Raw genomic sequence first — 14,229 nt, 5'->3', positions numbered from 1 at the left:
ATCGATTTTCTACAAATTTTGTTAAAAAAAAGTACCTACTCATGAAAAATACTTTTTTTATTGATTTCATAAATAGGGCCCAGAGCTAACATCTTTATTGAGGAAGTATCGCTTGTTGATAAAGTTTTCAAGTCGATTTTCAATTATGAACAAACTGTCTAAATTTCTCTCAACTCCGAAACAGCATCTTATCAAGTCATCTCAAATCTTAATAAGTAGCAACAAGATTTAATAAGGCAAAATATTGTGCAAATGTGTAAATCATTCCGCGAAAGTAATTAATTTTTCATGTTTATTTAGTGAAACAACTTACAATTTAATTAAAATTTACATATTGCAAGCTCTTTCACTCCAACACCAGTTTTAAAACACCAGTTAAACTTGATGAAAATATACACACCGTCCAAAACTTTTCCAACCACTTTCTATTAATGTCCCATTGTTTTAATATAAGCGCATTTCTCAAAAAAAAAAAAAAAATAATAAAGATTGCAAACAATTTTAATCATTCCTTAGAGATGCATTTTAAATATAAATCTCTAAAGCATAGACATTATATTTTTAAAAGCTTGATTAAAATTGTTTACCAACTCTTTAAAATTGTTATTATAAAATATTTCTCCTTTTTGTTGAATGTGATTATATAAGCAATTGTTATTGTTTTGCGTCTGCTGTTGGCAGCAAAATTGGCAATAATCTTGCGCGCACGATAATTGCTCAACTTGACTGTGATCAAATCATACATCAGATCAGTTTAATAAGCATCACCCGTCAAAAAGATATGAGATATTAGTCTGGAATGATGGAACGTGGTCATTACTCTCATTTCGCCATGATGGAAGCCACAAGCGAAATCTCACGTACATATCTGGACAAATCCAAACAAATCATCATCATCATTGAGCCATTAAGTTAAGTATAAAGCTGCCGCATCTTGTACCGTCGTCGCCGATTGAGGCAGTGCAATGTACTTTTACAAGAAATGCAGTTTCACTATAAGTTGATATCGGACAGAACTGGTGTGACTTTGAATTCATTCATTCCAGCCTAGTTTGGTGGAAAAATTGAAAGTCAAACAACTACCGCGATTGGGGCTTTGGAAAAAGCTATGCGAAACTCTCCAGAGAGCCTTTATAAATATGTCTGCTTTAAGCCAAAGTCGTCTGATTATTCCTACACCAGTCAACTAGGCTAGAAATGTATAATCATGACAGGTTAATTTTTTTTGTATATTCAATAGTTTTTGATAGTTTTTTTTTTTTTCTTCTTAACTTGCAGAACACTAATTCACCATGATTTTAAGGAAGTCTATTTGCACGCTCGTATTCTTATTCGTGTATCAATGCTGGGCGCAAAGTACAAATGAACTCGATGGTCTGCCAGAGCCAAGAGCCTATGTTCCAGATTCACAATTTTTGGATTTTGTTTATCATGATCATGATGAGTTGACGAGGTTCCTGAGGTAAGCTTTAGAATCAATTAATAGTGACAATAAGTTTTGAAAAAAATCTTTATTTTAGAGCAACAAGTGCCAAATATCCCAACTTAACTGCACTCTATTCCATTGGAAAATCAATTCAAGGTCGTGACCTCTGGGTAATGGTTGTTTCGGCATCACCCTACGAACACATGGTTGGGAAGCCAGATGTAAAATATGTTGGCAATATACACGGCAATGAGCCAGTTGGCAGAGAAATGCTACTGCATTTGATTCAATATTTTGTCTCCGGATATAATACGGATGCGTATGTTAAATGGCTGTTGGATAATACGAGAATACATATTTTACCATCTATGAATCCAGATGGTTATGCAGTGTCTAAGGAGGGTACTTGTGATGGAGGCCAAGGAAGGTAGTTGAACCTTTTTTTTTATTGTTAAAGTTTGTATTATTTTGGCTAATGGCATTTTTTTTTGGTAAATTATTTTCTAGATACAACTCACGTGGTTTTGATTTAAATCGTAACTTCCCGGATTATTTCAAACAGAATAATAAACGTGGACAACCTGAAACGGATGCTGTTAAGGATTGGATTTCAAAGATACAATTTGTGCTGAGTGGAAGTCTGCATGGCGGAGCTTTGGTAGCCAGTTATCCTTATGATAACACACCTAATTCTAGTAAGTATATAAAAAATGTTTTAAGCTTTTTTGTGAAAATATAAAGTGCTTCGTTGTGTTTATAACAAAACAAAAAGGTATAAAAAGACACAGTGCTTAAAGTACTACTTGAAAATGTAACACTACCAATATCAATAAATTTCCTATTCGTATTTTTTTAATCAAAAACAGACATTGGGAAATTAATTAGCATGCGATTATTTTTATTTAATATTTTTTTTAGCTAAGATCTATATTTATTACAAAAGTTTGAATATAAGCAATAATATTGCTTAAAAGAACTGTAAAATATAAACAAACAACAGTTTTTCCACCATTTTCTCAACGACCACTGTGGCGTATGAGTAACTTTTTTTCCTCCAATTGAATTGCAAATTCAAATAATAAAATTTATTTAACTTTGTTGACCATTCATTATGGTTTTTAAGTCAGTCATTTCAAATATTTCAAAAATGGTGCATAAATATAGGAACTTTTTAACAATTATAGTCGAGGTGATGTAAATATTTCCTTGGTTAACAGCTTGGTTAAATACCTACAGTTTTGTTTTAATTTTTGCTGGCAGATAGGCGCCTGGGAGATAACAAATGATTACTTGATGTGTTTTTTGTTGTGTGCATTTGGGTTGAAAAAAAAAAACACCAAAATATTCAAACTTAACCAGCAACCAACGTTTTCAAAACAACCTCTTGTTTTGGTGATACATTATACATATGAATGAAATTTACAAACATAGTGGAAATATGTTTTTCGTATTAAACAAATTAAAAATCTAAGGGAGCAGAATGAAAATTTATTTTTCAAATGAAGATTTGTATTAATTTTTATAAAAATGGAGGTTTTTTTTTTAATATTTACCTATTAGTAGGAGATCCCGCCATAGGACGACCTACCCTCATCGTTATACCAGTTGAGAGTTATATTTTCTGAAAGGTAGTGTCTAAGCGATATCCTGTCAAGGCATAGGGTTGCCAAGCCTTAAAGTTTATTTTTGAGTATTTTTGAATACGCGTCCCTGCTTATATGACAAGCCTAAGAGTTCTAAAAAAAATAATATGTCATAGGAAATTTAATTTGAAAATTTTACTTTTCAGGGTTTTTTAAATTTGAAGTTTGAGTAGGGTAAACAAAGGTGAATTTAGAAAAAGGGCAAAAATTTATTTTCTAAGCAAAACGTGATAAAAATAAAATTTAAATTGCGATCGATAGATATTATAAACATATGAAAGCCACACATACAAATAAAAAATGTAAAAAATATACAACTCGAGTTATAGTCTTTTTAAAGTCATGACACTCAAATTCGATATTTGAGAAATAATTCACCAAAAATCAGAATGAAATATTTTTTTAAAAACATTTTTTTGATAAGTTAGAAAAAATAAAATAACTTGACACGTATCTGTCAAATTTTTAATTTAACTTACCGTTTTCGCGGAGGGATTTTTTGAAAAAGTACTTATTTTCTTATTTCAATATATTAAAGGAGAAAATCACTTCATAGGACCATCTATCCACGTCGTTATACTAGTTAAAAGCTCTATTTTCCTAAGGGTAGTGTCTAAAGAAACAGTTTGCACATGGGTTGCCTGGCAACATCCTGTCAAGGCAAAGGGTTGCCACGCATTAAAGTTCATATTTTGAGTCTTTTCGACGACGCTACCCTGCTTATATGGTAAGTGTTAGAGGTGTAAACAAAAAATTACGTCAGAGAAAATTAAATTTAAGAATTTGTATATTCAGGATTTTTAGAAATTTGGCATTTTAGAAGGGGAAACTGAGGTAAATTTAGAAAAAAGGTCAAAAAGCTATTTCCTTAACAAAAAGTGGTAGAAAAAAAATTGATACTGGAATCGATAGATATTGTTAAATTATATAAGTCACACATACAAACCAAAAATGTAAAAAATCTGCTACTCGAGATATGGACGTTTTAAAGTCAAAACCGTGAAATTCGATGTTCGAGAAATAATTCACCAAAAATCAGCACGAAAGGTATTTGAAATAATGCTTATGCTATTAGAGAGCAAAAATAAAATAACTTGACACGTGTCTACCAAATTTTTGATTTGACTTAGTGTATGTGTATTTTAGAAGAATTACAGATTTTTACAATTCAATTCACTGTCTAAAATTGAAAAGTAAAACAAATTCTCTTCGGTAAGATTTTCGCACGACATCAAAAAGTCACGTTTGAAAGTGTCAATAAAACATGTAAACCTGGGCAATAAGTAACGCTCCCAACGTAACGTCAAAATAATTTTACGATTTCATTTTTGGATTTAGGTCTTACTTGACTTCGTGGATTTTTATTTAACACCACTCACATTATAAAAAATTGGTCAACGTAGGCTCTTTGACTCCACCAAAAACACCATCTTCACTCTGCCAACGCACCTTCAAGCTTCAGCATGAAAACCAAAACTGACTATAGGTCGAAATGAGTAGAGTAAGTCATCGCTTGTGGGAATGGGATAGATTTTGAAATTAATTACGTATAGATCGTTTGATTGTTCCGAAGGTCTGGTTACTAGGTCTACTCCAGATGCGCAATTTTCGAAAAAATTTTTAACCGACTCAACTTTCTTAGGACAGAAAAATAATACGAAATTTCATATTTCGTATACTTGCAACAACCATTTATTTTTAAAATGATTGTTTATTTTTAAAAATAAAATGTAATTTGTATTTCCTAACAATATGGCTGCTTAAAGGAATTTGTCGATCATCAGCATTATGTGCGAGTGAGTAATGATGTTCTTTTCAAAAGACATGCCAGAAGTTCCTTATTTCTATTTGATTTTAAGCCAAATTTGTTCTTCAATCTTTGTTTCTCTTTTTCGTCAACATGTCCCCTGGGCGCAGTGTTCCAAACCTATTCATCAGCACCATCCCTGACTCCAGATGATGATGTCTTCAAGCATTTGTCACTTGTGTATGCCAATAACCATGCTAAGATGTCACGCGGTGTAGCATGTAAATCAGCAACACCAGCATTTGAAAATGGCATCACCAATGGTGCAGCGTGGTATCCGCTAACTGGAGGCATGCAAGATTACAACTACGTTTGGTATGGTTGCATGGAAGTGACGTTAGAAATTTCATGTTGTAAATTTCCGCCAGCATTTGAATTGAGAAAATACTGGGAAGATAATCAATTGGTGAGCTAATAGAGATTTAGCTGTGGAATCTATTTCGCTTTCCTTTCCTCTTTTTGCAGTCATTGATTAAATTCCTAGCTGAAGCTCATCGAGGTGTTCAAGGTTTCGTTTTGGACCCAACCGGAGGACCAATTGAAAGAGCATCATTGAAGATCAAAGGTCGTGATGTGGGATTCCAAACAACTAAACATGGAGAATTCTGGAGGATACTAATGCCTGGTTACTACAAGTTGGAAGTAAGACCGTTTTAAACCTTTAAAAGCTTTTAATTTATTTAATGTCTGTTTGTCTTTCAGGCTTTTGCGGATGGATATGCTCCACGTGAAATCGATTTTATGGTTGTTGAACAACACCCCACATTGTTGAATGTAACACTTCAACCAGCAAAGGTACTTCAAGATCTGTTTCTTTAAAGCTTCAAAAAAATATAATAGTTTTTGAAAATAATTTATAAATAACCAAAGCATGTTAAAAAGGCTTGAAATCACACCGCCATCTAGCGTTAGACGTATATAATTTTATGAAAAATTTTTAAAAACAAAAAGAAAGAAAAAATAACTAACTAAACAAAACAAATTAAAAAAATATGCAATAAAAAAAACCTAATTTGATTAAAAATAATAATCTTCCCCTAGGTGATTGGTTGGTTTTAATGGTTATAATGTAGAATTTCTTTCTTTTTTTTCCTCCAATTTTGTTATTTTCAGCCAATTTCCAGCACAGTCCGGAGTAGAAAACCCGCTGACTCTCATGCAATCATCTTCCCATCCGACTAAGTAGCTAATTTATTATAAACGCCCTAACTAATAGAACACAAATATATATAATTTTTTTTAGTGTAAAAAGCAAACAAAATTATCAATCCACATTTCAAAAACAATACAAAAAAAAAAAATTTTAAACAAAAATCCGAATTAATGTAATTTAGCATGTGGTGTGTATTGCAGCAGCATGTATTTATTTATAGTTGTAAGTATTTTAACTAATTTCCCAATTTTTTTTTTTGTTCTTGTATAAATTGTAAATTTTTTTGTAAAAAGAAAAACATTCCAACTTACATAACATACCCTATTCATAATAAAATAATGCTATGCAAGTTGTGGATATGGGAGTGAGAAGACCAAACCCCTTTTTTATGTAATATATTTTTTCCTTGCATACTTTTTGGATTTTTTTTTTTTTACTTTTCTCGGTGACTTTTGAATACAAAAACACACAACTTTAAAATTTGTAGTTAACATAATCGTTATGCTATGGACTTTAAAAGCTTAGTAGGTATTTCAAATAAATGCATACTTTTTTAAAATTTAAACATTGTGTGTGACAAAAACAATTTGTAACAATGAACTAGGAAATTCTGTTTTTCTATTCAGAAAACTCCTTTTTTTGTACATCTTAATTGATTGATTATTCTGAATTTGTTCTGTTAAATGTTTAAACACTGTTAAATGTATCAAGCACAAAATTGGGATGCCCGGAGTTAACACCCTAATTTCCCCCTACAGTCAGAAAAAGCAAGTGCCACGAAATAGAAAGGTATGTTGTTAACTGGTTTATAAAAGATCAAAACTTTTAGAATTCTTGTGTATCTCACAAGTTATGACTGTGGAGGAAAATCAGGCTGTAAATCATTAATCCACTTCTCTTCTAAGATTATTTTAATTCTGAAATCTCTGACATTTTACATCCTCTGCAAAATTTCTTCTTATCACTGCAGATGTCTTATTGAATTCCAATTTTATGTAAGCTGAGGTGATGTCAATGTTTTGTGCTTTTGACACAGTCGAATTAAAATTTTCCATAACTTGACACCACAGAATCTCGTGACAAAAACCTTATAGAGTTTTGAAATCTGTATCAGGAATATAATACCTACACCAAAAACGTGTAACCCATATTTGGTTTTTCCTCCACTGCCAAAATCTGTTGTGGGTTCCTATTCCTTATTTCCTATTTTAGCTATTTCACATTTCCGGAACATTAACTTCACAAAAGAACAAAAAAGCTCTGCCAACATCTTTATTTTTCAGGAATAATGTTTACGAACAAAGTTTTTGTTTTTTTTTTTTCAAACTCATAAGAACAAATTCTGAAAATTTCATACAAATCGGTTACAACGTTTACGAGAAACAAGCATTGAGAAAAGTGTTACTGAGCGATCCGCCCTAAAACTCCGGTTGTGGTAGTGGTTCGAGGTCTCAAATTTAAATTTGTTTTCACTTACTACCCCAGAAACATCCTACAAAATTTCAGCCTGCCCCGAATTGTTTCCGTTTACTCCATACAAAAACGTCTGTATTTACGACACTACCATGACACAACCATACAACCACAAGCAACTGTTTTAAGTAAAATATCTGGCGCTGAAGGTGCTGTTGTGCAAATCGCAATCAATCCGTACTTTGACTTTTTCCAACCCAAACTCAGAGGGTCCACTGAAGAAACTCTGTATTTTTGGACAGCTTACAAAAACTTTAAAAGCTACAGTGGCTCAGACTCATGTAAATAATCGTCTTTGCCTCATACAAACCAGCAATCTTTTTTTACCGACTTCCAAAATGTTTGTTACTTCATAACTTTGGACTGAGTGAACCAATTTTGATAATTCTTTTTGTATTGAAAAACTGGGTATTCAAAAAAAAAAAAACCTCTTCCTTTTTGGAAGTCGGTAAAAAAAAGATAGAGGTAAAAAAGCAAAAAAAAAACTTCATGTTTAAAAAAACATTATTCTGATATTTGATTTTCTACAAAAAGTTTTGAGTACTTGCAGTATATAAAAACTATTTCGAGAGGGTTGGTAAGGAGTGGGGTGGTTAATACCTACTCTAAATCGTCCTGGCTTCGCCATTGGGAAAGGATAGAGTCTTCATAAGCAATAGGATGAGTTCGTGGTGTTCTTTGACCTAGACCAAAGTATAAAAAAATCGTTTTTGAATCTCATCAATAAGCCTTTGAATTATGTAAATAACTTATTTTAAAGTTGTAGGTTGTATGAGTTTTGAATCAAAAAAAATATTTCCTTTAATTTCAAATCAGCATCTATAGATCAACTTATTTTTTTTTCCTTCTTATAAATAAACTCTTCTTTTATTATTATTATTTGATGACCTCAAAAATGTCGTTACTATATATAAAAAAATTCAATAAATAATATTAATTTACACAGAGAACTGAAGGATCAGCTGCTCCATTCTATCGCCCGATTCCCCAATCTCAATTCTATCGTCCGGGACCACCACCTTCCTACACCGATGGCGGAATCTTCTCATCGATTAGCAACGGCCTCAACACACTCTATTCTAATATATTTGGCTGATCGTTGATTTTGTGACTTTTATTTTTCTTAGATTTAAGGTTATCATTTCTCTTAATCATTTCATTGATTGCATTTACTTTCTTTTATTTTGTTTTCTAGTGCGTTTGTATCTGTTACAATCTGTGTACATAAAATATCTTCAAAAATTACATTATTTATTTTTCATGAAATTTTCAGCATAAAGATAAAATTATTATAAACATTATTCATTTCATACGAATTTGAAAACAAAAAAAAAAGAAAAAGAGTGCTCACGGCTTAAGAAATCAATTATATTGGAATGATGCAAACCTATAGGAATTCCGATTATCACTGCCTTCAAACATTTTTAGTGATGAGTATTATTTGAAAAAATAAAAATATTTTTGCGCTGAAATCTTCATTATTTATGTAGGTATTTTTATTTAAATCAAACTTTAAAAATAGAAAAATAAGTAACAACAAACAAAAAAAAAGGAGCACAATCAATCATGAATATGTAAATGTATCTCATATAAACTATAAGTTATTAATTGTTTTGTTTTATATTTTATTTTATTATTTTTTTATATAAATAAAATGTACTTTTTAAAAGACAATAATAAAAAATAATTTGAGTTTTTTGTTTTATTTTATCTTTTTTTAGTTGTTTTATTTTGACATCGAAAATAAAAACAAAAAAAAGTAAAAAAAAACTACTATTGTACCTAATATAAAATATGATAATAGAGATGTTTATTCATATACAAAATTAATTAACAAAAAAAAATTTGAGACACCGATTTAAATAATGTAAAAAGTAAACTAATATCTGCTAATAAATATGAAATTATTAACTGCTACTTTTATTTATTTTTGAATTTTGTGTTCTTAATTTTCAAAAAATTCCATATAAATATTCATATTTTTTTAAACGTTTTTTTTATTATGGATATTTTTTATGGAAAATGCTGACGACACGCAGCGTCTAATTATTATATTGCAAGGGTGTTCAGTGCATCGGCTTTATATAAACAGTTTGGGACATGGACTTATGTAAGCACTGTTAGAGTTTGCAGACTTTGGTGTAGACTTTTTTCGATATATTAAGAGCCAATTTTTCAATAGTCCGATAAACTTCAGGACTGATGCTCTGTCATTTCCCCTAAGCCTGAAGACAATATTGACGATGCGATGAGTAGAACTCAAGATATTAGCTGTTTAAACAGCTATTTTTTGGAGACTTTCCTGTTTAATTTTTTGTTTGTTATTTTGAATTCAGAACTCTCCAAAAATAGAGCCCTTATGGTTAGTTTAAAAAGCTTATAACTTGAGTTCTATTGATCGCATCGTCAAGGTTGATGTCTTCAGGCTGTCGGGGAAATGACAGAGCATTAGTCCTTATACTCAGAATGTTATTTTGTGTTAATTTAGCCTACTCACATTAATTGGAAAACTCGCGATGTTTTACCCCACGGAAACCATATAAAGGCGCGATTTAAAGCTGCCAGACTTTTGAATTCGTTATTAAAACGCATAAGGCTATAAAACAGCATACTCACATTTTGACTATACCTCCGCTCCCAAAATTTACTGTGGACTCTTAGACTATAAGCACTGTGGCTAAATTAATAAAATTTAATTTTATTTTTGGACTGAAAGCTCTGAACTCTAGACCGCTTCTGTGAGTCACATGGAGTGATAATCAATTTTAAAACCATAAGACAATTCTAAGTAAGTTATCTTTATTTTAGTAGGATGTTGAATTTTCACGTTTTCATCAGTTTAAAATTTCGTATTTTGTCCGCCTTAATTGACTAAATACGTGCGTTGGTTTTTTAAACTGAAAACCATTTTATTTACTTATAAAAATATTATTTCAGGAACGCCAACTAGTAAAATTTAATTATAATTACTTTTTCGTTAAAGTTCTTATCATTTACGTAAAAGGGTTTTATGAAAGCTAAGCTGACATATCTAGCGTTCTGTCGCTGATTTTGAATTAGGTCGATTTCCGAGTTTTCTAGGTCAAGTTCTACATTGGTCCCAAATTGGCGCGACTTTCTGTAAAACTCGCCTCTACCCTCTTTTGTTCAAAGTAAATGTTATTTTAATTATTTTACATCAAAGGTTTTTAGATTTTGTTTGAATTAACCTAATTTTCTTGTAGAAAAAAAGTTGTCCCACCCGTGACCAGTGATAATTTTTTTAGGTCAATTCGCTTTTTCTATAGAAGCTACGATTTTTTTGTTTATAAAACCAAATACTTTTAAATAAATTCGTAGACATTCTTTTTATTTTTTTGTTCGACCCGTGATGAAAAAAAAGTAATTAGTCTTTTTACAAAAATAATAAAGTAGACATATAATTCTTTGCATAGTTTAGTTCTACTCTTGGTACTATGTAAATTTTGTCTAATTGTCCCAATTGTGACGATGGAATGCTCAATTTATTAAACAATTGGAACCATAAAAGATGAAGCCTACTTACTACAAAGAGGCCCTAAAAATATATTAAATAGCTATTTATTAAAAAATGAAAACTGTTGGCATCAATACTCCGGGAAAAAGTGCAGCTATTTTACAATTTTGGTAATTTAAGGAAAAGAATTGTCCTTGGACAAAATGGGAAAAAATTGTTTATTAACCCTCTGTCAAAACACGGGTGCGAATTTGGCTGGACAAAATTTTAAAATTAAAACAGGTGTTAGCAAATCATTATCATTATAATGGTGACAATATTTTTTTTTTTAAGAATTGTAAATACAATATTCGAATTCTTCGGAAAATTCTACGTCAATTTCATATAATTCCCTATAAAATATTGAAACCGAAAAAAGTTATAGTGACATGAAAAAGTACAAGCCAAATTCGCACTCCTGCACGCCCGTGTGCCTTTCACTCAGGGTGTGTCTACAGTTGGTTAAGAATCATTTCAAGCTTAGAAATATTGTTGAATATTAGGCCTCTTTTCATGTTTTTGAGTATGTACTATGTTCCCATTAGAGAGCGGAGTTTTTTCCGAAAAATATATATTAATGATTATTCCTTACGTTTAAGGGCTAAGTTCGTACCATTATTGTTAATTCTGCAATAAACTTAATATCCCAAAAATAATAAAATTGTTATCAAATTTCTGTTAATTTGATTTATAGTTAACATTGCGACTTTCGTAGCAATTTTTAAAAAGTAAATACCTACCGCGAGTAAGAACTTATTTGCAACCTTTTCCTTTGACGGTTAACAGAATGCTACACAAACACACTTTCAGACGAATATAATAAAAGGATATCTGTAAGGAAAATCCTTTTTTTAGGCAGAGAGTAATTTCCACCAAACGTACATTCACCTTTAACATGTGACTACTAATTGTGAGATAGACACTCACCCTAAAATGAAACAAATCGATACACCTGAGTGACCACGTGCACCACACGTCTCAAATGAATGAATAGAATGTAGAAGTATCCTTTCTTTATACATATTTTATTAAGGGTCATTGTCATACTGACTACGACAGTCGAAGGTTTTTCTCTCTGGAGTTCTATAGAAGTCGAAAAAGCAATTACTTAACTAAAAAAGAAAACTTTTTAAATTATATCAATCGATTCGAAAATTATTAATAACTTTAATTTATTTACGTTAAAATTTTTTCGTTGAACGATTTTTATATTTTGTAATAAAAAATAAATAAAAATGGATGGCTTCAATAGCAGAGAATTCTATGGACATGGTTTGTCCGAAGATCCGAAACTAAGGACAACAACTAGAAATTATGAATTTAAGGTGGGTTAGAAATTCACTAAAGGAAATACAAAAATATTTGACATTGAAAATTCTATTTAGTACAATTCTCCTGAACACTTGGAAAAGATCATCACCCGCGTGAGGACGGATCGTGAAAAGAAGCAAATGAACCTGTTGGACCGTACCAATAATCATATTCAATTTCCAAGTTACAATTCGAAACCCAACAAACCACAAGTAATGAAAATACCAGCTGTTGAAACTCAAATCGGTAGTTCGAACTCACGTGAAGCAGTAGTGAAAATAATGAGTGATGAAGAAATCGAAGCAATGATCGCACAGGCCTTACATTCAAATGATGATTTACCTAATCTTCCTGAAGTGAAGACTTTTGAAGACATTGAATCTCCAAGGGAAACAAAAAACCCTGTCGAAATTCGAAAAGATGAAAAACTTTCTAAAACATCGATTGAAGTTTTTCCCAACTTGCAACCGCAATGGGTTGAAATCAAGCCAGTTCAAAAATCTATTGCAAATTTATTTGAACCTGTGGAACCATGTGACAAAGAATATTCTTCAGATTCTGAAGATTCTGAAGATCTATGCTTTGGTCTTAATTTAGGCGATGAAACACTCAAAAATGAAAATGAAGATTTTAAACTCGATGAAGTAGTGAATAAGAAAAACAAATATTTTGATTCACTTTCAATTGATAGCAGAATGACGGCAGATTTTGTTATACGAAATCAAGAATCAGCTGTTCAAAGCGAGGACAATGATCATGAAGAAGAATCACCTTTACAGAGCCCTGTTTCATTGGGTGTAGAATCCAGACTGAATGTATGTGAACATATGGAAATGGAACGTGTTTTCGGAGAAACTGTAAGTTAGCAAATATTGTTTGTAAAATCTTTTGTGATTTTTGAAAAAACAATTTGTGTATGATTTAGTTACCGCATGTACCAAAAATGCAATTTGAAGATTTAGAAAATGAAGATAAGAGTGATTTAAGTGAATTCTCAGCTGATGAAGGTGAAAAAGAAGAAATTAAATCTCAAAACGTTGTAACCTGTGAAAGAGAAGATTTTGAAGTACGCATTTGTTTTTAATACTTATTACCTGTTGTTCAGCAAACATCCAGTTTCAGAGTTTAGATTTTGAAAGTCATAAACGAACTAGATTTTTTTAAGTGCAAACGGTTAGGTTTGTAGGTACCTATAACTTGAAAATCGAACGAATTCTTTCTGTTTTCGCTTCAAAATTTCTTTCACTTTGGAAAATTTGATTTTAAAGTATGGACGTAATGTTGAAAATTTATCTCAGAAATACTAATTTTTTCCATTTTTGGATCACCAAATACTTATTTACAGTCCCGAAAATAGTCAGTATTAGGCAGGGTTGTAAAAATATCAATTAAAAAAAAGCATTTGAATTACAAAAAAATATTTATTGCGAAAAAAAAAATTTGCATTGAAAAAAAAAATATTTATTGCAACTGAAAAATATTTGCATAAAAAAATGTATTGGACTGAAAAATATTTGTATTGAAAAAAATATGTACTTTGAATAAAAAACAAAAAATTTGGATTGAAAATAAAATTTTATAGCAAATAAAAAATATTTTGCATTGAAAAAAAATTGCAAATAAAAAATTTTCTGCACTGAAAAAAAAAAAATGTAATGCAAAATGTGTGCATTATTATTTGCAATAATTTTTTTTTTAATGCAAAAATTTGTATTTTTATTTGCAATAAAAAATTTATTTTCAATGCATATACAATTTTTTTTAATTTTTCTATTTTAAGTTGCAATAAATATTTTTTTTTTCAATGCAAGTATTTTTCAGTTGCAATAAATATTTTTTTAATCCAAATTTTTTTTATTTGCAAAAAATATTTTTTTTTTTTAATTTGTAATTTATCAATAC

General features: G+C 30.6%; 2 protein-coding genes across 8 annotated transcripts in view; both read left to right on the top strand.

Moving 5' to 3' along the window:
• Positions 1-8,902, top strand: part of LOC129911124 (carboxypeptidase D) — a 31,510-nt gene extending 22,608 nt beyond the window's left edge. For 2 of the 7 annotated variants that reach the window (XM_055988801.1, XM_055988799.1), the window contains exons 2-9: positions 1,279-1,462; positions 1,521-1,853; positions 1,934-2,122; positions 4,825-4,865; positions 4,987-5,282; positions 5,342-5,518; positions 5,579-5,671; positions 8,449-8,902. In XM_055988801.1, coding sequence (XP_055844776.1) covers positions 1,293-1,462; positions 1,521-1,853; positions 1,934-2,122; positions 4,825-4,865; positions 4,987-5,282; positions 5,342-5,518; positions 5,579-5,671; positions 8,449-8,598 — 1,449 coding nt within the window. In that variant the 5' untranslated portion in view covers positions 1,279-1,292 and the 3' untranslated portion in view covers positions 8,599-8,902. The other 5 variants (XR_008771602.1, XM_055988800.1, XM_055988802.1 and 2 more) reach the window with 5 other exon arrangements.
• Positions 8,903-12,021: 3,119 nt separating this feature from the next.
• Positions 12,022-13,610, top strand: LOC129911123 (uncharacterized). Its single transcript, XM_055988798.1, has 4 exons — positions 12,022-12,341; positions 12,402-13,184; positions 13,253-13,393; positions 13,450-13,610. The coding sequence occupies exons 1-4, from the start codon at positions 12,252-12,254 to the stop codon at positions 13,489-13,491; spliced, it is 1,056 nt and encodes a 351-aa protein (XP_055844773.1). The 5' UTR covers positions 12,022-12,251; the 3' UTR covers positions 13,492-13,610.
• Positions 13,611-14,229: the final 619 nt, after the last annotated feature.

Source organism: Episyrphus balteatus, chromosome 2 (genome assembly GCF_945859705.1).
Source record: "Episyrphus balteatus chromosome 2, idEpiBalt1.1, whole genome shotgun sequence".
NCBI lineage: Eukaryota > Metazoa > Arthropoda > Insecta > Diptera > Syrphidae > Episyrphus > Episyrphus balteatus.
This window is presented reverse-complemented; position numbering and strand designations above follow the sequence as displayed.